Source organism: Dreissena polymorpha, chromosome 8 (assembly GCF_020536995.1).
Source record: "Dreissena polymorpha isolate Duluth1 chromosome 8, UMN_Dpol_1.0, whole genome shotgun sequence".
NCBI lineage: Eukaryota > Metazoa > Mollusca > Bivalvia > Myida > Dreissenidae > Dreissena > Dreissena polymorpha.
Window position 1 is genome coordinate 60,745,793 of NC_068362.1, and position 26,931 is coordinate 60,772,723.

The 26,931-nt window shown below is 36.0% G+C and overlaps 1 protein-coding gene across 1 annotated transcript in view; it reads right to left on the reverse strand.

Moving 5' to 3' along the window:
* Window positions 1–243: 243 nt before the first annotated feature.
* Window positions 244–26,931, reverse strand: part of LOC127840569 (uncharacterized) — a 124,338-nt gene continuing 97,650 nt past the window's right edge. Inside the window, exons 5-8 of the mRNA XM_052368979.1 lie at window positions 19,526–19,618; window positions 12,674–12,781; window positions 9,646–9,773; window positions 244–282 (exon numbers count right to left, since the gene is read on the reverse strand). Coding sequence (XP_052224939.1) covers window positions 244–282; window positions 9,646–9,773; window positions 12,674–12,781; window positions 19,526–19,618 — 368 coding nt within the window. The remainder of the gene's footprint in view (window positions 283–9,645; window positions 9,774–12,673; window positions 12,782–19,525; window positions 19,619–26,931) is intronic.

Here is a 26,931-nt window from a genome sequence, read left to right on the forward strand (position 1 = left end):
GAGACCTGGCAGATGAGGAAGTGTAGCGGAGGCTAACTATCTCCTGGCCGGAAATTGATCACTTCCGGTTGGCACACCATAGGAGGACGTAGTGGGACAGTTCCGAAACGTCCGATGCATATGGCCCTACCTGATGAAGGAGATACTAGCAGCATCACGGCTTTATCCGACAACTTAAAAAGTTTTCACTATATGCATAATTATAAGAGTTATTAGAAATCCCCATGGAGAGTCAAGTTTTGACTAAAGGGGCATGATGTGAACACACTTGATGGAAGACAACTATAGGAACATACATACATAGTAACCAGATAAGCGCAGGTCGTTCTGCATTCCACTCTGTGGGGGCATAGAAACACTTGATTTGCTCTTTCAAATACAGTCAATCTTGTGCTTGCGACCACTTGAATTTAGCGACATTTGTCTTACGCGACCACTTTAAATCCCGCCCGAGCGTTTTAAATATATTTTAATATTATATTAAGCGACTTTTGTCTTACGCGACCAGCGACCGCTGATTTTAGTGTTTTTTGATGCCCAAGTCTTGAATTAAGCGACCCCGTTAAGGTAAAAGGGGTAAATCTGTTGACCGTTCAGGGACAAATTATTGCTAATTGCTTATGTAAGCCGATAACATAAACGATTACACCTTTGTTTTGATTTCACACCAGCCATTTTCCTTTGTCTCGATGACCGGTCCTGACCGGTGTTAATGCTGACTGCGTATCAAATTTTTGGTGTCGAATAATACAGTGAGATATTGCCAACAGTCTACGGGTTAAAGAGTTTACTATCTGGGACGTTAAGTGACAAATTTTATCACCGATTTTATTGCAGAAACAATGCGCCGACGCGACAAACATTTTCACAGTGTTCTCGAGAGGTGTAAAAAATTAACTATTAATCGGTAACATGTAGTAAAATCTGGTCATTAAAAAATGTAATTGTTATTATGCTAATTAGTGTGTGTTAGCAAATTTTCCAGTCAGGCGTGTTTATTTAGTTTTCAATCAAGGTGTTTTATTTATTTCCCTATGACCCATAATCGAGTCAGATACACTACAGTTCCATTATATCGCGATTGACGGGGTCCAAAGATCGCGATCGCGATATATCCGGAGCGCGATATAGATTCAGACATGTCTGACTTATTTGTTAAGCAGTTGATGTGCAGTTAATGTGTCAAATTTCATCGGTGTTTTCATTTTATGAACGGCGCTGCTTTATCTTTGTATCGTTATAATTGCAAACCAATTTTACATGTTCTTTTGTACAACAACAACAAAATATTTATTTGTTGAAAAGTAATATCGTAATTAAAGTTTTGATTACCGTGGAAATTGTAATGCCATTATTAATTTTTATTTTCAGGTACGAACAGCGTAATATACACCTACATTTGTGTAGAGTATAAAAGATATACACCTACATTTGTGTAGTGTAGAAACCTAGATTTACGCTACTTTCCTAGTTATTATTTTCACGTTTTAATAAGCGATATGGCACGTAATGCGCTTAAACAAATTATCGTTGCATTAATTACGCACAATGTTAATGTTTCGTTTGATTCTTAAATGAGCTTTACTAAATTTGTAATCCGAAACACGCTTCCGAATTTTAATGCTAATGCGACATTAACAAATTCTAGCGTCAAATAAACAGTGCTAAAATATCCTTTGTCTCCATAAAAAGCGCGCGAAAATTATGCAGACATGTAGAAAGTGAGGGTGTATTTTGTGTTGTATAAAAACATGAACATCACATCAGGCGATTGACGCGTGCTCAGTAGGAAAAAAATGCCCCGATTGGACGTTATTTCATCACATCTTTAAATAGTAACAAATGCCAAAATGTATTTGATATTAAGAATAATTGCGAATATGTGTGTGTGTGTACTGAGCTCTTTTATCGTAAAGTTTTACCGGAGTTTGCTTTAAAATGGAATATACGGGATTATCGGGTAATGATGAGCGATATCAACTGTATAATATAAACAAAATGAAACGACTGTATATAAGCATAGTCAAACAATAGTTATAATAAGCTGATAATTAACAAAACGACAATTTAGTGTTGATTATTGATGTGGCTTCAAACTGCTAATTGTCTCAGCTAAAATATAATGGCAAAAACAACAAACTGACATTATTATCGGGAATGAGACACTAATAACTCAAGTTCTGCAAACAACTCAATCCGTGTTAAAACAACACTGTCACTTACGGTCTGTTTTCACGCTTCACTAAGTGTCAAGTATAAGCCGCGAAATAACGGGTGATCAATTACTAGCCAGAACCGGTTGTTATCGCAGTTTGCATATTGTCAGATTATAACTTGTCAACGAATTTAAAAAAAAAATGTGTTTTTGTGATCATTCTTGCCGGATTTTATGGGAGCCATAGCCGACTCGCGATATAATGGACAGGGCGATATAACGGATCGCGATGTAACGGAGTTGCAGTGTATATATAAGCTTACATGCAGAAATTAAAATGTCAAAACGGAAAGTATTAACGTTAAATAGAATATTCGGGTATTGGAAGTGTCGAACAGTAAAAGTGCACGTAAATTTAATCGTGAATGAGTTTGGAATCGGAAAAACCCATTCTCCGTGCAAACCATTTACATTGTATTTAGAATAAGAAAGAACAAATACAACTTATTTTAAGTAACAAGAGCTGTCTGAATAGGATGACATATGCCCCCGAAAAAAGCATTGATAGTGCATACCAAATATGAAGGTTAAATGCGGACTCTAAGTTCAAGGTCAAGGTGAAAGGGGTCAAAATTTGTGTTCGTATGGAAAGGCCTTGTCCATATACACATGCATACCAAATATGAAGGTTACATCTTAAGCGACATAGAAGTTATGAGCATTTTTCGAAACCTAAACGCAGATTTTGAAACCTTAACGCGGACCCTAATGTCAAGGTCAAAGTCAAAGGGGTCCAAATTTGTGTGCTTACGGAAAGGCCTTGTCTACACATGCATACCAATAAAAAGATTACATCTGAAGCGACATAGAAGTTATGAGCATTTTTCAAAAAAGTGTGACGGACGGACAGACAGACGGAAATGCAATCACTATATGCCCACGTTCTGGGCATAAAAATGGTGAGCACTTTTGCGAGCAGTAACAGTGTTTTGACCGTCCTCCACTGAAATTACAAATGGAAACAATTTTCAAGAAACATACAAATTCCACTAAAAAGCAAATTGTTTTAATGCGTTTGCAATTTTATGACGGAGAAGAGCATTGCCACTTAGAAAAAAGCAGTCCTTTATCTGGTGAATGTTGAATTACTTCTGTATCCATAGCAGCCCAGACTATGCATTTCCCCATATGGCACTTTTAGTACACAAAGTGTTTCAGCAACCTTGATAAATGTCTTTTTGATTTGTTACACGATCCAATTTTAGTTTTCATTTAGTTTTGTAACCATAGCAACAAAACTTTATTTTTGACAAAGACAATTAAATGATGTCACTAATTCCCAATATTGCCCTCTATCCACCTACTGGGTTTGATCAACCTCTCAACACTTTTTTAGTTACTCAGGCATCGAGACGCCTACCCTTTCTAAGTCCCTTCGCCTATTGGCCTAGTTTAATAACACAATCAAACAGAAACATGCTCTATAAATACCTTTGGGTGGATTAAAGCACTGTTCAAAATCTCAATTAAATCCATTAACCATAGGCAATTCCAATAAAACCCTGCACAGTCCAAAAACTACTAGTAAAGTATATACTTTCTTTTATACCTAATGATAAAATATGATATTTCTGCAGTGAAATAACAGCAGTGAAAAGAACAAATTGTTATTTTCACCGACAAGAGGGCGAAAAAGGCCCAAAGTCGCTCACCTGAGATAACAAGATATTATCGAGACAAATCTTCTGACCAGTTTCATGAAGATCGGAAAATAAATGTGGCCTCTAGAGTGTTAACAAGGTTTTACGATAGCCATATATGGAAAAGTGTCCCTCCCCCTGGCAGCCATGTTTTTCAACCAACCGGAATTATTTTTGAACTCTTCCAAGATATTATCGTGATGAATCTTCTGACCAAGTTTCATGAAGATCGGATAGTAAATGTTGCCTCTAGAGTGTTAACAAGATTTTACTAAAGCCATATAAGGAAAAAAGGCCCCGCCCCTTGGAAGCCATGTTTTTCAAGCAAACATTATTATTTTCGAAATCATCCAAGATATCATTGAGACCAATCTTCTGACCGACTTTCATGAAGATTGGACAATAAATGTGGCCTCTAGAGTGTTAACAAGGTTTTACTAAAGCCATAAATAGCCAAACAAGGAAAAATGACCCGCCCATGGTGGCCATGTTTTTAAAGCAACCAAAACCATTTTCGAACTAATCCAAGATATCATTGGGACAAATCTTCTGACCAAGTTTCATGGTTATCGGAAAATATATGTGACCTCTAGATTGTTAACAAGGTTTTACTATAGCCATATAAGGAAAAATGCTCCGCCCCCGTGGTAGCCATGTTTTTCAACCAACGGGCATTATTTTTGAACTCGTCCAATATATTATTGGGATGAATCTTCTGACAGAGTTTCATGAAGATCGGACTATAAATGTGGCCTCTAGAGTGTTAACAAGATTTTACTATAGCCATATATAGCCATATAAAGAAAAATGCCCCGCCCCTTGGCAGCCATGTTTTTCAAGCAAACGTAACCATTTTCGACCTCATCCAAGATATCAATAAGACAAATCTTCTGATCATATTTCATGAAGATTGGACAATACATGTGGCCTCTAGAGTGTTAACAAGGTTTTACTATAGCCATATAAGGAAAAATGCTCCGCCCCCTGGCGGCCCTGATTTTCAACCAAATGGCTTCATTTTTTAACTCGTCCAAGATATTATTAGGATAAACCTTCTCACCAATTTTCATGAAGATTGGACAATAAATGTGGCCTCTAGAGTGTTAACAAGATTTTACTATAGCCATATAAGGAAAAATGCCCTGCCCCTTGGCAGCCACGTTTTTCAAGCAAAGGTTACCATTTTCAAACTCATCCAATATATCATTGGGACAAATCTTCTGACAAAGTTTCATGAAGATCAGAAAATAAATGTGGCCTCTAGAGTGTTAACAAGGTTTTACTATAGCCTTATAAGGAAAAATGCCCCGCCCCCTGGCGGCCATGTTTTTCAACCAACCGGCATCATTTACGAACTCTCCCAAGATATTATTGGGATGAATCTTCTGACCAAGTTTAATGAAGATTGGACTATAAATGTGGCTTCTAGAGTGTTAACAAGATTTTACTACAGCCATATATAGCCATACAAAGAAAAATGCCCCACCCCTTGGCAGCCATGTTTTTCAAGCAAAGGTTACCATTTTTGAACTCATCCAAGATATCATTGGGAAAAATCTTCTGAGCACGTTTCATGAATATCGGAAAATAAATGTGGCCTCAAGAGTGTTAACAAGGTTTTACTATAGTCATAAGAGGAAAAATGCCCCGCCCCATGTCGGCCATGGCTTTAAACCAACTGGCATCTTTTTTTATCGAACTTGTTCAAGATATTATTGGGATGAATCTTCTGACTAAATTTCATGAAGATCAGACAATAAATGTGGCCTCTAGAGTGTTAGCAAGATTTTACTATAGTCATATAAGGAAATTAATGCCCCCCCCCCCCCCTTGGCAGCCATGTTTTTCAAGCAAACGTAACCATTTTCGAACTCAAACGTCATATCCAGAAAACACATGTTCAGACCAAATTTCATGAAGATTAGACCAAAAATGTGACTGCTAGAGTGTTCACACATTATCACTATATACATATAGAGAAAACTGCCCGGCCCCCTGGCGGCCATGTTTTTTCACCGTTCTGGACCATTTTCAAACTCTTCCGAGATATCAATGAATCCAATGTTTTGACCAAGTTTCGTGATGATTGGGCGAAAATTGTGATTTCTAGTTTGTTCACAAGGTTTCTCTATAGCCATATAAGGAATACTGCCCTGCCCCCTGGCGGCCATGTTTTTCAACGGACCGGAACCATTTTTTAACTCAACCAACATATCATTTAGACAAACATTTTGACAAAGTTACATGAAGATGTATTTCAAATGTAATTTCTACAGTGTTCACAAGGTTTTTCTTTTTTTTTGACCTAGTGACCTAGTTTTTGACCCAGCATGACCCAGTTTCGAACTCAGTCGAGGTATCAATGGGACAAATCTTCTGACCAAATTTCATGTAGATCGGAAAATAAATGTGGCCTCTAGAGTGTTCACAAGGCAAAACATTGACGACGGACGATGCAAGGCGATCACAAAAGCTCACCATGAGCACGTTGTGCTCAGGTGAGCTAATAAACAACCCATGTGAGTTTTGTTTTGTTTTTTAAATGATAAATTCGTAAGCAAACAAGTCATAAAACCAATGTCATTGCAGCCATCAGGAAAACAGAAATAGAAGTTCTTATAAGAATTTAAAAACAAACAAATGTCAGTTAACAAACATTAATCTGCACTTTCGCCCAATTTTAAGCAAATGATAAATAAATGTTGAATTCAATCAAAATTTAAATTTAGTTTTTGATTGGTCGTTGTTATGAAAAATGAGCAGTACCCAATGGCACGCATGACGCCAGTTGATTTACACGTAATCAGTGGGAATAAACCTGTCCCAGTTGGATGTTTCTTTCATCAATTTCATCGTTAGTATTATATGCGAAAATTCATTAGATAGTTAAGTAAAATGGTGAACCCTTGAATGTATGAAATTCTTGACCACTTTATTAATTAATTTCGGCTAGATTTTGCTTTTACAAGTTGAAATTCTTTTTTATTTTCCTCAAATTTTGGTTTGGTAGGGGGACCCGTTCGGAATGGAAAATATACATATTTTTCCCAAACGGGACCTAAAAATTCCTAATCCATGGTTTACCCCCCTGAATAAAATAACCTTAGTAAATGCAATATTTAATCACTTTATTCTCAATTTCAAGGTATTTGTTAGCAAAAAAATCACAACAACTATAATTTCCCAATTTTAGTCAAAACAGCGCGATTTTTCTCATCCAGAGGACCCCCGTCCCATTCCAAAATGGTGAAAAAAAACCACTGGCAGTAAGTGAGATTTATATGTTTGTATTTGGGATTGACAATCGTATGTATGACAGTATGTGAGAAAGGGTTAATGTTGTTCAAATACCAAGGATTTTATAATTTTCTCATGCAATTTGAATTTCATTTACAATTACGCTATGCACTTGCTTTCCGTGGAAAAAATAAACTCTTGCAAAGTGCTTTAATTGTTAAAGAAAATAAGTTTCCTCGTTTGTTTTGTGAATTTAATGAAAACTGATTCTAAATAAAATTTAATGATACAAATATAAAACATTATTGTTAAAAATCTGTCTGTGTTTTTTGTCCATAAGCCTTAACTACTTGTCTTTCTTGGGGGGCTGCAAATGATACATCCCCGCTTTAAAGGCAAAATTATAAGACATCCTGTCCAGTGATAAATGTGACTTTTAGAAAGGACTATTAAAAAGGCATACAGTGTTTTTAAATTTGGTGCTTTTTCGAGTTATCGGCCGGAAAAAAAATAACCAACCAAATATAAAATAACTTACTAACCAATCAACAACCACTTTAGAAATTTGGGTGAGCTAAAAAGATTTTTTTTAAATATATGATAAAACAAGATGTGTTTGTGAAACACTATGTCCCCACATATATTTGACCTTTGACCTTGAAGGATGACCTTGACCTTTCACCACTCAAAATGTGCAGCTCTATGCATGCATGCCAAATATTAAGTTGCTATCTTCAATATTGCAAAAGTTATGGCCAATGTAAAAGTTTGATGCAAACCAACAAACAGACAGGGCAAAAACAATATGTCCCCCAGTATAGACTGAAGGACATATAAAACTAGAGCTTTGTCACAGACGTGATGTGATGTATACCCCCACTTCACGTGACGTGCCACATTGACACAGACTATTTTACATGCTGTTGTAACAAAACAAGAGAATCTAATTAATGGAGATTTTAAATCATTATTACGCCGTTATCATTTATGGCCATTTTTGACCTTTGAACTCAAAGTGTGACCTTGACCTTGGAGATATCTACATAATTCTTTCATGCCACACACCGTCCAATGATGGTGAACAAATGATTTTAAAATTTCACAATGAACGACATAGTTATGGCCCGGACAAGCTCATTTATGGCCATTTTTTACCTTTAAACTCAGTTCGACCTTGACCTTGGAGATATCGATGTAATTCTATTACACGACACACCGTCCAATGATGATAAACAAATGAGCCATTGATTTGGAAATCTCACAATGAACGACATAGTTATGGCCCAGACAAGCTCAATTATGGCCATTTTTGACCTTTGAACTCAAAGTGTGACCTTGGAGATATCAACGTAATTCTTTGGCGAAACACACTGTCCAGTGATGGTGAACAAATAAGCCAAATGATTTTAAAATCTCACAATGAACGACACAGTAATGGCCCGGACAAGCTCATTTATGGCTATTTTTTACTTTTGAACTCAAAGTGTGACCTTGACCTTTGAGATATCGACGTAATTCTTTTGCGCTACACACCGTCCAATGATGGTGAACAAATGTGCCAAATGATTTTAAAATCTCACAATGAACAACATAGTTATTTCCCGGACAAGATTTCGGGACAGTCTGAAAGACCGACCGACAGACAAACTGACAAAGTGACTCTTATATAGCCCCAATATACCAATGGTAATGGGGGTATACAAATTTTTTACCTTGTTCTGGTTTTGTCATTATATGTATTGTACTAGGCTGACTCTCGCCCACACTGTTGATTGCATACACTGTGACAACATATTTCATCCTGGGAGTAAGTTTATCGAAGGTCCATATGGTTTCCTGGGTTTCCTTTAAATTGCCTGGCGGTTCGTTATGGCCCTCCTATAGGCAATATAAAACTGGGCATTTCTATAAGTTTAATACACCTTTTTGACGTCATCAAAGACACTACAGCAAGGGCAAACTGGATTCCTACTGCAATGTAAATTATATTTTGTTACATAAACAATGGACATGGATCTTCAACGCCTCACACCATTTTCTCATATTGAACATTTATAATAGTAAAATTGCATGAATGATGAAGTTAAAGCCTGGCAAGCTAAATATGACATTTGATTTTTAAGATTGGGAAGTCCATCTCCTCGTGGTGAACAGTTGTGGCAAATTGATTGTTTAAATTGAATGATGAAAAATGAAGTAACAATCAGGTCAACCTGTGATGGCACATATGCTAGCAGATTCACTGATTGCAAAGCTTCATTGAGCTTTCTGCAAGCAGGCTTGAACAAAGTGGTTCAAGTAATTATCAAGTTATGGATTTAATTTTTTGTTTCCTTAGAAAGTATTTTGGCTTATTCCCAGAATTTTAAACACATGACATCTATTTTCATTTGAAAGTCCCAATACTTCCATATACCTAGTTGTTTTAGTCAAATGCCATGTATTTTCAGTCAAATGCCCTGTATTTTAAGTGTATTTTCAGTGAAATGCCCTTAATTTTCAGTGAAATGCCCTGTATTTTCAGTCAATTTCTGTTTTTCCAACTGAACTGACCTCCTGACATGACACCCTGTAGCGTAGAGGCTCAGGATCGTCTCCTGGGTCTTCTGGAGATGTCCATTCAGCCTTGATCTTCTTCGATTCTGGGCTGCCTTTGAGGTTGTTGACAGGGCCGGGTTTTCCTAACATGACAACAACCATGATAAACCATCATTTAAACATTCATCCATAACAGACTAAGAATATATAATTCTTAATATAACTTAAAAACCATTTCTTTAAATCTAATTCATGACAAACAAGCAAATTCGTTGAATTGATATCCCCGCAAAATAAATTTTGTTTATGGATGGGTAAAGAACTTTAGTATGGTAGAATCCTTACCAAACAAGAGCTGTCACCATAGGATGACATATACTCCCTATAAACGCTTTGATAGAAGTTATGAGCATTTTTCGAAACCTAAACGCAGATTTCGAAATCTAAACGAAGACTCTAAATTCAAGGTCAAGGTCAAAGGGGTAATAATTTTTGTGCGCATGGAAAGGCTTGTCCATATACACATGCATACCAAATATGAAGGTTATATCTGAAGGGATATAGAAGTTATGAGCATTTTTTTCGAAACACAATCGCAGATTTCAAAACCTAAACGCGGACCCTAAGTTCAAAGTCAAGGTCACAGGGGTGAACATTTTTGTTCAAAGGGGTAATCTTCTGACCAAGTTTCATGAAGATTGGACAATAAATGTGGTCTCTAGAGTGCTAACAAGATTTTACTATAGCCATATAAGGAAAAATGCCCCGCCCCTTGGCAGCCATGTTTTTCAAGCAAACGTAACCATTTTCGAACTCATCCAAGATATCATTGAGACCAATCTTCTGACCAAATTTCATGAAGATTGGAAATAAATGTGGCCTCTACAGAGTTAACAAGGCAAATGTTGACGGCGCATGACGCACGACGGACATAAGGCAATCACAAAAGCTCACCATGAGCAATAGCCACAGGGCTTAACACTAACTTTTTTTTCAACTAGCCCATTCGGGCTAGCAAATGCAGAACCTACTAGCCCTGACCAATCTTTCATGTGCCCTGACCCAAGTATTATCAAAACCTTTATATTTATCATTCAACTTGTATTTTCTTGTGCGTGGTGATGCGCAATTATAATTCAATCATTCTTATTAGCTTGCCTTACTAATGCTATAAATGAATTCAATATTCATCTACTTAAGACATCTACTTGTAATCTTCACGCCTTTTCGGGAGAAATTTCCTTGTTGTTTTTTTACTCATACTTTCTTTTACTTTCCTCCTACCCTTTTCTTTTCTTATTTGAGGAACCTCCATCCCCACCCGTAAAGTCAAACGACATGAAACGTTAAAACATTTTTTACATAGATTGCCGCGGTTGCCGTCTGACAACAAATGGTAAGTGAATCTTAGGTGTCGCAAAATAACATGTTACGGTAGTCGTAACAATTGTACAGGGTTAAGGTTATTATATACTAAATGACCGTTTCATGTAGTGCTGTACTCTCTAAAAAATATCATAGTTGATTCAAAGGCATGTTGTACAATTTAAACTATTGTTCTGGCTTTATCTTTTGGAGAAAGTAGTAGGGCATGAATATGTGCTCACTACTAAATCCATGAAATGTGATAAACTAAGAGACTTAAGTAAAACATTGCACTGAAAAAGGTTACATTGCACTATACAACGGCCGGAAAAAAAAGTTGCAAAAACAGTCGATTTTGACTTTTGACAAGTTCTTTCTTGGTTCGTACATGTTTGTAAAACATGCATGCCCCCCATATGGGCTATCAGTTGTAGTGGAAGCCATTGTGTGAATACGTTTTTTGTCACTGTGACCTTGACCTTTGACCTAATGACCTGATAATCAATAGGGGCCATCTGCCAGACATGATCAATGTACCTATGAAGTTTCATGATCCTAGGCCTAATTATCATTGAGTTATCATCAAGAAACCATTTTACAGTTTCGAGTCACTGTGACCTTGACTGTTATAAAACTTTAACCAAGGTTAAAGTTTTTGGACACACACATACAATGAATGAAATATGGTCTCTCAGTTGTAGTGGCAGCCATTGTGTGATACGTTTTTTGTCACTGTGATCTTGACCTTTGACCTAGTGACCTGAAAATCAATAGGGGTCATCTGCCAGTCATGATCAATGTACCTATGAAGTTTCATGATCCTAGGCCTAATATTTATTGAGTTATCATCAGGAAACCATTTTACTGTTTCGAGTCACTGTGACCTTGACCTTTGACTTAGTGACCTGAAAATTAACAGGGGTCATCTGCCAGTCCTGATCAATGTACCTATGGAGTTTCATGATCATAGGCGTAAGCATTCTTGAGTTATCATCCAGAAACCATTTTACTATTTCGAGTCACTTTGACCTTGACCTTTGACTTAGTCACCTGGAAATCAATAAGGGTCATCTGCCCGTCATGATCAATGTACCTATGAATTTTCATGATCTTAGGCATAAGCATTCTTGAGTTATCATCCGGAAACCATTTTACTGTTTCGAGTCACTGTGAACTTGACCTTTGACCTAGTGACTTGAAAATTAATAGGGGTCATCTGCCAGTCATGATCAATGTACCTGTGAAGTTTCATGATCCTAGGCTTAAGCGTTCTTGAGTTCTTGACCGACGGACCGAACGACATGTGCAAAACAATATACCCCCTCTTCTTCGAAGGGGGCATAATTAATCTACTCATGTATATTAACTCAAATAATTCTATCATACTTCATTACATGAATATGTGGCATGTAAAAATTAAAATATAGTACGCTTAATATTAATGTTAATACATCTTTGTTTAACAGTATATGGCAATGGAATGATCAAATGCTCTGTTTCTAAGTAAACTTTTCCTGTAGCAATGCCAATATCTATATGAAGTTTTGAGCTGTAACGGAGTTCAAGCTTTTTATCATTTTGAATTTGCTTATTATAAGCCTTACAACATTAAGTCTGAAAAAGTTCTTTTAACAAACACCTTACAATCATTAACATATACAATTTATATAAAACTTACCTGGACAACAGACCAGCACCAAAAAGCTGAGCCCAAGTGTATATGGGCTAAGGTCGATTACAAGCAATCCACATGCTAATTCTTTCAGCTCATCCAGTTTGATGGACCCTGAAATAAAAAGACCATGACTCAACTTGAACTTGATGCAAAAAAAAGATTTATAATTCTATAGACTAAGAATTAAGAGGATGATGTGCCTTATGTGAAATCACTAATGTGATTTATGTTTTTAAGTTCAAATATATTGACAGTTTAAAAATATTAAATCTAGATAACAAGAGAGCCAAAGGTTCTTGGTCACTAACCTTAGATGTAACGGAACTGAACCGCCCATTAAGGTATTGTAATGTTTATAAAGAACCATTTTGGAATTAAAGATTGAGTCATAAGCATGGGTTCTAGAGTGGTAACAAGGCCTGACATCTGACCGAACTCCCATAAGACTGTGTCATAAATATGGCTTTCAGAAAGAAACTATGTTTTTCTAACATTTGACAGGGTGACCAAGTTTTTGGATGCATTTGTCCCAGATTCAAACTTGTCCTAGGTATTATCAAGATAAACATCTAACTAAGTTTTATCAAGATTGAGTCAGAAATGTGGCTTCTAGAAGTCAGGGCAATAGATAACAAGCGTATTTGCGATATTACGCAATTAAAATAACTAAAAACGTAATTAAAATCAAAATAAAGCATACAAAAACGCAAATACAAATTTAATAATGTAATTCCCGTAAAAAAACCTTGCCTCATGAACGCAATTCTTAGGAACACGGGCGTATTTTTTAGACTGGTTATTTTCCGTACAAAAATGTACCCGATAGTTTATATGACGTACTATGAAAAAAAGAAGGCAGTCTTTCCAGCGGATATCAATCTTTGGGGTATTATTATAAACATTCGTAGACCCGTCCAATTTCTACTTTCATTTTCAACGTAATATAGACATATAGAACGTCGCATGGAAAGTGTGGGTGTATTTTGTGTTTTATAAAAACATGAACATCACGTCAAGCCATTTACGGGTGTTCAGTGGAAAAAAAACCCACCCCAATTGGATGTTATTTCATCACATCTTTAAGTAGTAACATATGCCAAAATTTATTTGATACTTAAAAAAAGGCGAATGTTTGCGTTTCTTTAAATTATTGAGCACCTTTATCGTTAATATTTATCAGCATTTGCTTTAAAACTGGAGTATACTGGATTATCAGGTAATGAGTAGCTACGGGAAAAAAAGTAAGTATGCAGTAATAGATACATTAAATTAATTATGATTTTGAATATTATTATACTTGTTCTTTTAAAATTGATTGACTAACTAATCATTTTTAAAAGATTTTTATTTTATGATTAGCATCGACTCGGCGTCATATCGCGGATCGCAGCTTCCCTCGGCATGTCTCCGCGGACAGATGCGAAGCATCGCGGCGAAATGCGACGTGCCGCCACATACTGACGCGGCTTCAACAGCCGACTGGGCATCCACTAGTTGCGCCTTGACTTCGTGGATCGCGAAATATTTTTGTTCTGCATGTGCTGTACTGTAACTTCATCAATTGTGCAGCGATTTTCACGAACTCAGTAAAAAATGAATGATTCATTTACTTTGATCAGAAATTCAGTAATTGTTTGTTGTTATGTACAGGTACCTTTTTGAATTCCATTTGTTTCAATAAATATATAGTAACCTAAGGCTTAGTAGATTTTTATTATATTATATATGTCATTTCCTAAATTATCCAATTGAGTTAAAAAACCGGGTTTGAAAAACCTAATTAAGCTCAAAAATAGGGGGTGAAATTTTTTGCTAAAACTCTATTGAATTTACAAAAACCCTATTGTTGTCAAAAACAGGGGGTGAATTACCCAATATACCCCAAAAGTTATCTATAGCCCTGAGATGTTGTATTTAGATTTTCCAAAAATTAAATCAGGTGACCTAGTTTTGAGAGTGACCTGATTTTGAACACATTGTAATGCAAAGCCTTAAACATAAGTAAACAAGTATCATTGAAAACGATGGATGCTCCCCTAATGTTCATGGTTAAGGTATATTGCTGGACTTGGAATGTTGATAGCTGCATCAACATAAATTGCTGAATGTTTTAACCATTTGATTAAACGTATGGCCTTGAACAAATGTATTATTAGCCTCAGTGACCTTGACCCCAGTGACCTCAAACCTCATGAAAAGGTAGAGGTCCATGCAAGGTACCTACATGCCAAATATTTAAGAGATCAGTAAAATATTGAAGTGGCTATGAGAAACTGTAACAAAAGTCTATTATTAGCCTTGGTGACCTTGACCATGATCCCAGTGACCTCAAACCTCATCAAAAGGTAGAGGTCCATGCAAGGTACCTACATTCCAAATATGTAAGAGATCAGTAAAATATTGGAGGCGCTATGAGAAACTGTAACAAAAGTGTGACGGAACAAGATGTGTTTGTGAAACACAATGTCCCCCTATATGACGTTTGACCTTAAAGGATGACCTTGACCCTTCACCACTCAAAATGTGCAGCTCCATGAGATACACATGCATGTCAAATATAAAATTGCTAGCTTCAATATTGCATTAGTTACATTACATGAGCAATTTTGACCCATATATTTGACCTAGAAGGATGACCATGACCTTTCACCACTCAAAATGTGCAACTCCATAAGTTACCTATGCATGCCAAATATCAAGTTGCTATCTTCAATATTGCAAAAGTATTCATAAAATAAGCGATTTGGGCCACATATATTTGACCTCTGACCTTGAAGGATGACCTTGACCTTGACCTTTCACCACTCAAAATGTGCAGCTCCATAAGTTACACATGCATGCCAAATATCAAGTTGCTATCTTCAATATTGCAAAAGTATTCATAACATAAGCAATTTGGGCCACATATATTTGACCTCTGACCTTGAAGGATGACCTTGACCTTGACCTTTTACCACTCAAAATGTGCAGCTCCATGAGATACACATGCATGCCAAATATCAAGTTGCTATCTTCAATATTGCAAAAGTATTCATAAAATGAGCGATTTTGGCCACATATATTTGACCTCTGACCTTGAAAGATGACCTTGACCTTGACCTTTCACCACTCAAAATGTGCAGCTCTATGAGATACACATGCATGCCAAATATCAAGTTGCTATATTCAATATAGCAAAAGTTATTGCAAAATGTTAAAGTTGGCGCAAACCAACCAACCAACCAACCAACAGTCCAACCAACCAACAGACCAACCAACAGACAGGGCAAAAACAATATGTCCCCCACTACTATAGTACTACTAAAATCTATTATTAGCCTCGGTGACTTTGATCTTGACCCCAGTAACCTCAAACATCATCAAAAGGTAGAGGTCAATGCAAGGTACCTACATGCCAAATATGTAAAACATCGGTAAAATATTGAAGGGGCTATGAGAAACTATAACAAAAATCTATTATTAGCCTCAGTGACCTTGACCCCAGTGACCTCAAACCTCATAAAAAGGTAGAGGTCCATGCAAGGTACCTCCATGCCAAATATGTAAGAGATCGGTAAAATATTGAAGGAGCTATGAGAAACTGTAACAAAAGTGTGACAGAAAAAAATGTATTATTTGCCTCGGTGACCTTGACTTCAGTGACCTCAAATCTCATCAAAAGGTAGAGGTCCATGCAAGGTACCTCCATGCCAACTATGTAAGAGATCGGAAAAATATTGAAGGCACTATGAGAAACTGCAACAAAAGTGTGACGGAAGGAAGTATGGAACTACAAACTGGCAACTATATGCTCCCCATATTATATGGGGAGCATAAAAATTAAGTCAACATTTTGCACGTAGAGACCCAAATAACAATATGATTTCTTAAAGAGCATTCTTAGCCGAATGCATTTAAGAGATCAAAAAGGAATGTCATGTAAGAATAACTTGACACTTATCAAAGTTCTGTGTTTTTTTGGATGTTATTTGATTGTAATTTGTTAGTTGATTGTAACCCCCTTATTGCAAGTTTCTTGCTGTTGTCTCAAATCTTAAAACATAACAGAGATTTCTCAGTAAACAACAATGGTTTCCCAACACAAAATTTGTGAAAAAATACCATATGAGTTTTATTGTACTGAAAACATGCCTTCCAGTAACTCAATATGACTTTTAAGAGAATACATAGCATGGCATATCTCAATTGTTTAGTGTATTGTAACAAATAATAATAAAAAATTGATTTCTTGGTTATCATATAATTACCCCACAATGGGCCTTTATTTCAAATATAAATTTTTTCAAAGGTTCAACCAAAGAAAATGTTATTGAATTTTACAAACATGTTTATCAGATTTTTAAAGAAAATTTGCCAACTACAGAGGCTGAAAATAGACTATCACCAAAAAGCTCATATTTGCCATTTGTTACCAATAAATAAAATACATACCACAACAATACATTTTCTTCATAAGCCTTCCAAGCTTTCTACTCTGCAGTATCAAGAAAAATATCTTCACAACTGTAGTAATGAAGCTCCGATACAAAGTGATGTTATTCAAAACAAGGCACCAATCCGCTTCGCAACCTGAAAAACAAGAAATGTTTAATAATAAAGAATAGCATTCCTATGTGTAGTCAAAATTAAGAGGGCCTTAAGGAACTATGACAATCACCAGAAAGAAATGTTTATTGTACACTTTAAATGTTCTTTTCCAACAATCTTCAGACATCATTTGGTAAAAATTTCTGACCAAGTTTCATGACAATTGGAGATAAAAAGTGGCTTCTAGAGTACTAACAAGACAAATGTTGACGACCTACATGGGAATAAATGCAATCACAAAAGCTTACCATAAGCAAGTTGCGATCAGGTGAGCTAAAAAGGAGTCAATTTGACACAGAGTGATTCAAATTATCTGTGGTCTAATCAAATGATGCATGTATTATCTATCCATAAGTGGAGACATGGACCCTAGAAATCAAAATCCTAATCCAGAACCAATCAGTGCTTTCCACATTTCCACATGATTTTTTTCAGATGCCCCGGGGCTGATGGGGTGGGGAAAACTGTTCCCTCCATACTTTTTTTTACATTTTTAAAAGGCCAATTACGTCATTTGGTGCGCTATGACTCTTAAAAATAACAACTATAAAGACATTGATAAAGATATAATTATTTAAACAAAAATGTTTAAAACCTTTTTTCTATATAGATAGTATAAGCCCGACTCGAATGATTCTCCAATACATCCGTATCAATCCGATTCTATTAGTGCATACTTACTACTTTTCCAGTTTCTTTTCATTACTTGCCAATCCCATATATTGAATTTTTAAAAGCAACCTCATGTAAATATTAACGATAAAAGTGCTCAAAAATTTCCTAAACACAATTTTTTTCTTAAGTATGAAATGAATTTCGGCAAAAGTGGCTATTTAAAGATCTGATGAAATACTCTCACTAAACATGCATAAATCACCTGACGTGATGTGTGCGTGTTTATTCAACAATCAATACAGCAACGCTTTCCATGCAAATGACACGACGTTGTACATGCTGCATAATTTTTCGCGCCCTTTCTATTGTCACAAAGAATCAACACGATATAAATTAGCTCTGTTTGTTTGACTAGATCGAATTTGTCAAGGCTGCATAATCATTTACATTCGGAAGTGTGTTTGGATTACAATCGCGTTAACATTAACATTCTGTAGTGGGTTTCTGATTACAAATTTATTTATGCTCATTGGAAATTTCAACAAATATTAAAAGCTGTGTAATGAATTCAACGATAATTTGTTAAAATGCTTTACGAGTAAAAAAATGTTTTGACAGTATAATGCATGAAATGCACAATTTCCATGAGGATTACAGCCGGTTGCCATGATCATCATTCTTCTAGTTAACTGGCAAAGATTTCTGTGGCAATTACATGTACGTTACGAGTCATCTGCATGATTTAACTACAGGTATTGCATGCCTACCAGTGCTGTCACTCATAAAGCGTGCGCTCTCATTGGTCAATATTAATTGTCCAATACAATGAAACTCCGCCTTTAGGCGGGCTTTAGTTGGGTAAAGTGATGCATGTTATTGACAGAGGGTTGTAAATCGGTGTTCAAAAGTTTCGGCAAAGTCATTATTGCTTTGATCTTGGCTAGTTGCAGAAACTGCTAAATTTCGCCCCGCAGACTCTGATTTCGAAATTCATGTGCCCCGGTGAGAGACCGTTAAATGACCTGGGGAAAGCACTGGTACCAATAGGGTCAAATCTTTAATGTATTAAAAAACGCTGTCATACTAGTAATATAGCATTCCTTTTGTATCCCTTGCACAAATAAAGGATTGAGTTAATATGTCTACATTGCTATTGCGTAAAATTTGTACCCCACTTCTTTTAGTAATTCCACATTATTTTACCTTCAGGCCATTGGTTTTCACAGAAAACTTTCCATTTTTTTCCAATTTATTGTTAGAAATGGTTACCTTCACATGCAGTGTACCAGAACAGTTTGAAAAACATTTAAAGGGGTCCTCCAAGGTTCATTAATGTGAAGAATCATGAAAAAATGCCAAGCAGTTTAGGTGGTGTCGTTGGAAGTAAACAGCAGATAACTGACAATGGATGACACACATCACATTACACACGAAAAAGGACTTGCCACCAACAACAATAGCTCGCCCAGAGCACTTTATGTCTAGGTTAGCTAAAAATGTAGACTCTAAAGAAGTTACTAGCTAAAAGTTGAAGATATGCACTGCACACCACAGGACCCCCAACACAGGGTGTTCAAATTTTCAGGAATTGAACAGAGCACATCATCCGAGCATAAAGTATGTTAAGTACTATGACGTTTTATGTTTTATTACCTTTACATTCGATCAGCAGCAAGTCCATGATCACTGACCAAACCAAATTCACATGCATTAAGATGGTTACAATCCATATCAGCCTTATTGGTACTGAAAAACAACAAGATGCGCATTAAAAAGTTACATTTTGATATTGGCAACATAATGTTGCTGCTAAAATGTCTTAAGAAATGTTGAATAGATTTGGATTTGTTCATGTTTTTTCAGTGAATGAGGGTCAGATTAGGTAAATCAGATGGTATATTGGTATTTTCTTAAGTGTTGCTTCTTTTATATCAACCAAATGATTTCTCTTTAACAGAACACATTTTTTTTAGCAAGATTGTGCTCAGGTGAGTCTATAAGAGACAGACAGTTGTTAATTCAACAAATACAGATCTTGTTTGGAAGGAGGAATTACCAGTCAACAAGTAAAGTGTTGTTTTATAGTGTCATATTTTTGTGACCCTAAAATACTGTCAAAAAAATTGACAACATAAGGAAATGTGTTAAAATAAGTGTTGAACAAGAGCACTGCCTAGCGGGTGCAGACCGCTCATCTATTTTTCTTTTTAAAGGGGAAGGGACCTATCTCAATACTTTAATCAAAAAAGGGGGAGGGGTGGGGGTGGAGAGGGGTGTATAGTGTGGAGTGTGGTCATTTATTAGATGATCTTTCAAAAATAAGAAAAAAAATGGGGGGGGGGGGGATTCTGGGTTGGGGCTTGGGGGATGGTTTAGGTGCAGACTATTGTGGTATGTCAGGTAAGTGTTATTTTGTAAAAGTATGAATCAAATCTGATCATAAATAAAGAAGTTATGGCAATTTTAGCAAAATTTAATACTTTGGCCTTGAGAGTCAATGTCATTCAAAGGTCAAGGTGAAATTCAACTTGCCAGGTACAGTACCCTCATAATAGTAAGAAAGTATTTAAAGTTTGAAAGCAATAGCCTTGATACATCAGAAGTAAAGCCGATCTAAACACAAAATTTAACCAAATATTTAAAGTTACTAAGTCAAAAAAGGGCCATAATTCCATCAATATGCTGGTCAGAGTTACATAACTTTGCCTTATGATAGTTAGTAAGTGTTGCAAGTATGAAAGCAAAAGCTTTGATACTTTAGGAATAAAGTGGACCTAAACAAAAACTTAACTGCCTGCGCAGTCCCCTTATGATAGCTAGCAAGTGTTCCAAGTCTGAAAGGAATAGCTATGATACTTTAGGAGTAAAGTGGACCTAAACACAAAACTTAACAAAATTTTCTATTTTCTGAGTATAAAATGGGGCCATAAATATGGCAAAATGCCAGTCAGATTACATAACATTGCCTGCACAGTCCCTTTATGATAGTTAGTAAGTGTTGCAAGTATGAAAGCAATAGCTTTGATACTTAAGGAATAAAGTGGACCTAAACACAAAACTTACCCAAATTTTCAATTTTCTAAGTATAAAAGGGGGACATGATTCTATCAAAATGCCAGTCAGAGTTACCTTACTTTGCCTGTACAGTCCCCTTATGATAGTAAGTGTTGCAAGTATGAAAGCAATAGCTTTCCTACTTTAGGAATAAAGTGGACCTAAACACAAAACTTAACCAAATTTTCAATTTTCTAATATAAAAGGGGCCATAATTCTGTAAATGCCAGTCAGAGTTACATAACTTTGCCTGCACAGTCCCCTTAGGATAGTTAGTAAGTGTTGAAAGTATGAAAGCAATAGCTTTGAAACTTTAGGAATAAAGTGGACCTAAACACAAAATTTAACCAAATTTTGAATTATAAAAAGTATAAAAAGGGCACATAATTCTGTCAAATTGCCAGCCAGAGTTACCTTACTATGTCTGTCCAGTCCCCTCATGATAGTAAGTAAGTGTGGCATGTTTGAATGCAATAGCTTTGATAATTTATGAGAAAAGTGGACCTAAATACAAAACTTAACCTAAACACAAAACTTAACCGGACGCAGACGCTCAGGTGATGACAATAGCTCTTTTTTTCAGAAAATAGATGAGCTAAAAATAACACAAAAACATAATTAACAATTAACAATTACAACGTTACAGTGCTACTTAATGGTGACACAAACCTTTATCCACTCTTTTGAACTCTGATGATAATTTATATAAGGGAAACAAGAAACCTCCAGGGCTTGGCCAGTTTAAAGGCCAGAGGCATGATTTGAACAATTCTGATAGAAGACCAATAGACAATGTTATATGCCAAATATAACACCTATTGGTCTTGATGTTTTACGGATGAAGATTTCAAAGTCATTTTGGTATATAAGTCCATATAAATCATATTACCCCATGTGACCCCTGGGATGTGGCTATTTTAGACCACAGGGGCATGGCTTGAGCAAATTTAGTAGAGGACAACTAGAAAATGTTACACTTCAAATATTCATGTCCTGATCCTTGTGGTTTCAAAGAAGATTATTGCAACTTTTATTTTTGAAATCTATTTTTTAGCTCTGGGGATATACATATGCGATGGACTGGAACGATTTGAAGAACTTTGAAAGTGGGTCAGCTAAGGATCATTCCTGAAAGTTTTTCAAACTCTGTTGATGGAATAAGGAGTTGTTAGAATAAAAAAAAAAACGCAGGCACCTCACACACTGACTGATCACTAATATCACAGTATACTCAAAGCGTTTTTGCTCAGGTGAGCAAAACAAAATCACAAAACAAGAGGGCCATGGTGGCCCTGGTCGCTCACCTGAGAAGTATTAATGATAAGTTAGCGTTGTAAACTTTACTTTCCCCCAAAATGCTTGGACAGTGCTTGATATATTAAGGCCATAGTAATTGATGCATTTTTCAGTGCACATGTGATATTTGTGATACATAATACACTTGCAAACTTCTATCAAGTGGTTCCAGCATTCTATTGTGATCCAACAGATCTAAAGCTTTTGATGTAAAATCCATAATCTTATATGGACAATGCTTTTATACTTTCAGATATTGCTCAAACATAATTGTCACTCTTCTCCATTAAAACTGGTGTTAATTTCTATCAAAGTATGAATTTGTTTGTTTTAAATGTGTGTAAGGTATTAATTGGAATGAATGCTATGTTTCTGTTAGCATTAATACATTGAAAACAACAAAAACAATATTTATAACTTTAAACTAGATGGATAAAAACCATTTTTGAACTCAACCTCGCATCCAGGAAAAAAATGTTCTGACCTAATGTCATGAAGATTGGGCAAAAAATGTGTCTTCTAGACTGTTCACATGTTTTCACTATATACAAAAGGAGAAAACTGCCCCACCCCCTACCGGCCATGTTTTTTTTTCACTGATCATGACTATTTTCAAACTCAACCAAGATATTTATGAAAGCAATGTTTTAACCAAATTTTATTATGATTAGGCAAAAAATGTGACTTCTAGAGTGTTCACAAGCTTTTATTACTATGTAAATATAAGGAAAATGCCCCCCCCCCCCCCCTGGCAGCCATGTTTTGTTACGGATCCCAACCATTTTCAAACTTAACCATCGTATCCTGGAAAAAATGTTCTGACCAAGTTTTTTGAAGATTGGGCAAAAAATGTGTCTTCTAGACTGTTCACGTTTTCACTATATACATATAGAAAAAACTACCCCACCTCCAGGCGGCCATGTTTTTCCACCGATCATGACCATTTTCAAACTCGTCCGTGATAACTATAAAATCGATGTTTAGACAAATTTCAAAATGATTAGGCAAAAAATGTGACTTTTAGAGTGTTCACAAGATTTTTTACTATATAAATATAAGGAGAATGACCTCCCTCCAGCGGCAATTTTTTTCCACCAATTTGGACCATTATCGAACTTGTCCAAGATATCAATGAAACCAATGTTTTGACCAACTTTCATGATAATTGGGCAAATATTGTGACTTCTAGAGTGTTCACAAGGTTTCTCTATAGCCATAAAAAGAATACTGCCCCGCCTGCTGGTGGCCATGTTTTTCAATGGACTAGAACCATTTTTGACCTCAACCAACATATCATTAAGGCAAACATTTTGACAAAGTTACATGAAGATTGGGCATCAAATGTGACTTCTACAGGATTCACAAGGTTTTTTTTTTAACCTAGTGACCTAGTTTTTTGACCCAACATGACCCAGTTTCACACTCAGTAGAGGCATCATTGAGACAAATGTTCTGACCAAGTTTCATGAAGATTGGACAAGGTATGTGGCCTCTAGAGTGTTCACAAGGCAAAATGTTGACGACGGACGCACGATGGACGACGGACAAAAGGTGATCCCAAAAGCTCACCATGAGCACGTTGTGCTCAGGTGAGCTAAAAATGCAAGTACAAAGTTTTGTTCATTTTAAGCACTGTTATTGAACAATTTAATTTTGATGGTTCTTAAAAACGTTAAAAGAACAAAAGAGGGCTAAGAAGGCCCTGAACAGCTCACCTATATTTGAGGTAAACCTTTAATCAAAACTTTTAACCTGGTTTTGGGACACATGTTACCCAGAATCAAACTTGGCATAGATATTTCCAGAATAAAGATTTCTAAGATTTGACATCGTGACTTAGTGATGGACGCACATGACCCTGTTTCAAAATTAGCCTTGTCATTGTCAAGATGAAAATTCTGACATAAAGGATGCCACTAGAGTGGTAAAAGTGTTTTTCTAAGATGTGACATGGTAACCATGTTTTAAGAAGTACATGAATCTTGTCAAGATGAACGTTCCAACAAAGTTTCTTTAAAAATTAGTCTTAAACGAGGAATCTACAGTGATAACCATGTTTTTCTAAGATTTAACCTAGTGACCAAGTTTTTGGACCTACATGAAAAATGTTTTTTCTTGGCCTAGATATTGTCAAGATGAACATTCTGAAAAAAGTTTCATCATGATGATGTCTTAACCCTTTCCCACTTAGAAGCCAAGTGAAAATGGCTATATGCAAACAGCATAAAACCAGAACAGCCTGCAAGTAACTCACAGTCTGATCAGGTTTTATGATGTTTGCTGCTCATCAGTATCGAAGGTTTGGAGTTTAAGCCTTAAAAGCTTGAATCTAGCAAGAAAGGTCTTAAATATAACTTTCTAACGGACTACAAATGGGTGGAAATACATATCTTAGTGGTAAAGGGTAAAATGAGACATCTACAGTGATAACTTTTTCTAAGATCTGACCTGCTGATCAAGTTGTTGGACCTACGTGAAATAGATATTTACTTGGCATAGATATTGTCAAGCTGAACATTCTGACAAACTTTCATCAAGATTGAGTCATGTGGCCTCTAGAGTAACAACAATTTTATTCTTCTATTTGTACTGGTGACCTAGTTTTTGGACGCACATGACCCAGATTAAAAGACTTGATCTAGATATTTTTAAGATAAACATTTTGAGCATGTTTCATCAAGACTGGATGAACAAGTGTTCCGCATTTAGAGACATATGCCCCCCAAACAGGGCTTTGAACTAGTGCCCCCAATTTCAATAAGGGTTGATCTACTGTCCAATGCCAATGCACATGTGAAGTATCAAGCCAATTGGTCAAATCATTGACAAGTTATTGATAGGAAACATTTTTCACACTTATTAATGTGTCAGTTACCTTGACCTTTGACCTAGTGACCCCAATTTCAATAGAGGTCATCTTCTTCCAAGGCCAATGCAAATGGAAAGTATCAAGCCAATCAGTTGATTGACAGACCAACCCACATCCAGCAAAACAATATACCCCCTCTTCTTCTCAGGGGGGGGGGGGGGCATAAAAATGTGGTCTCTAGTGAGATACAAAGCCAACGTTGATTACGCACATCACATGACGCACATAACACAATGCAGGACATAGGATGACCTCAATAGCCCACCATGAGCTCTTTGTGCACAGGTGAACTTAAAAAGATTAATATACATCTAATTAGATAAACATCACACTTGTTATGCACCCCACATCAAATATAATTAATTAACAAGCAAATTCGTTGAATTGATATCCCCCGCCCATATGCTTCTTGACACAAAAGGGTTATATTTGACACTGAAAAAAGCATTTTTTCAAGATACAAAGGGCCATAACTCTGTAATTAACAGATGGTGTACAATGTGCATCATCCTCTTATCAATATATATACTCATACAAAGTTTCAATGAAATCTGCCGAAGCACTTCCAAGATATGGCTCCGGACACAAAAGTGCCTATAGTAAAAAGCATTTTTTCAAGATACAAAGGGCCATAACTCTGTTTTTAACAGGTGGTATACAATGCCATTTGGCGTGCATCATCGTCTTATGCATATATATACTCATACCAAGTTTCAATGAAATCCGCCAAAGCACTTCCAAGATATGGCTCCGGACACAAAAGTGCCTATAGTAAAAAGCATTTTTTCAAGATGCAAAGGGCCATAACTCTGTTTTTAACAGATGGTGTACAATGCCATTTGGCGTGCATCATCCTCTTATGCATATATATACTCATACCAAGTTTCAAAGAAATCCGCCAAAGCACTTCCAAGATATGGCTCCGGACACAAAAGTGCCTATAGTAAAAAGCATTTTTTCAAGATACAAAGGGCCATAACTCTGTTTTTAACAGATGGTGTACAATGCCATTTGGCGTGCATCATCCTCTTATGCATATATATACTCATACGAAGTTTCAATGAAATCCACCAAAGCACTTCTAAGATATGGCTCCGGACGGTCGGACGGACGGACAGCAGGACGGACGGACAACACCAAAACAATATCCCTTCGCCTCTGGCGGGGGATAATAATTTTATGAAAGTTAAAATATTATTTAGTAATATTTTAAGTTATATTTTGTAAATGTTATTTAGATTTAATTAATTGTTTATACAACCAATTTTACAATAATATGACAATAATATTGTTACATCATACCAAGTAATCTTAACTAAAAGCCTTTAGCCTTCAGCAAACAATGCCAGCTTACGTTACATAATATTATCCCATAATACCCAAACATCCTAATTCTAATTGCCACTTCATATTCTTGATTGTTCTTGATTGCTAAATAAATGTAAAGCCCTTCATTATGGTCTAGACACCTGGAGGAAATTTGGTATTTAAGCACATGCAATGTCACTAGCAGCAAAAGAAATGTAGCTGTTAAATTAAATTGTGACAACCGCGGTGTTCGTTTCATCTACAGCTTAGACATTTTATTTAACTGTATTTTTGTTTGGTTGCGATAAAATAACATTTTAGCTAAGGGTTGAATAATTACTTTTCTATTTGGCAATATTAGACTTACGTAAAGTAATTTTTGTGCATTACCTTATATATTTATTTGAAAGTTAAATTCAAATAGTAATTGAATATGTTACATTTTCACTGTTCATTATTGTAACTTTTTATGAATGTTATTTAAAGATCATGTTTGCCTCATTACTTGTATGGTAAATTAGCTATACAGTAA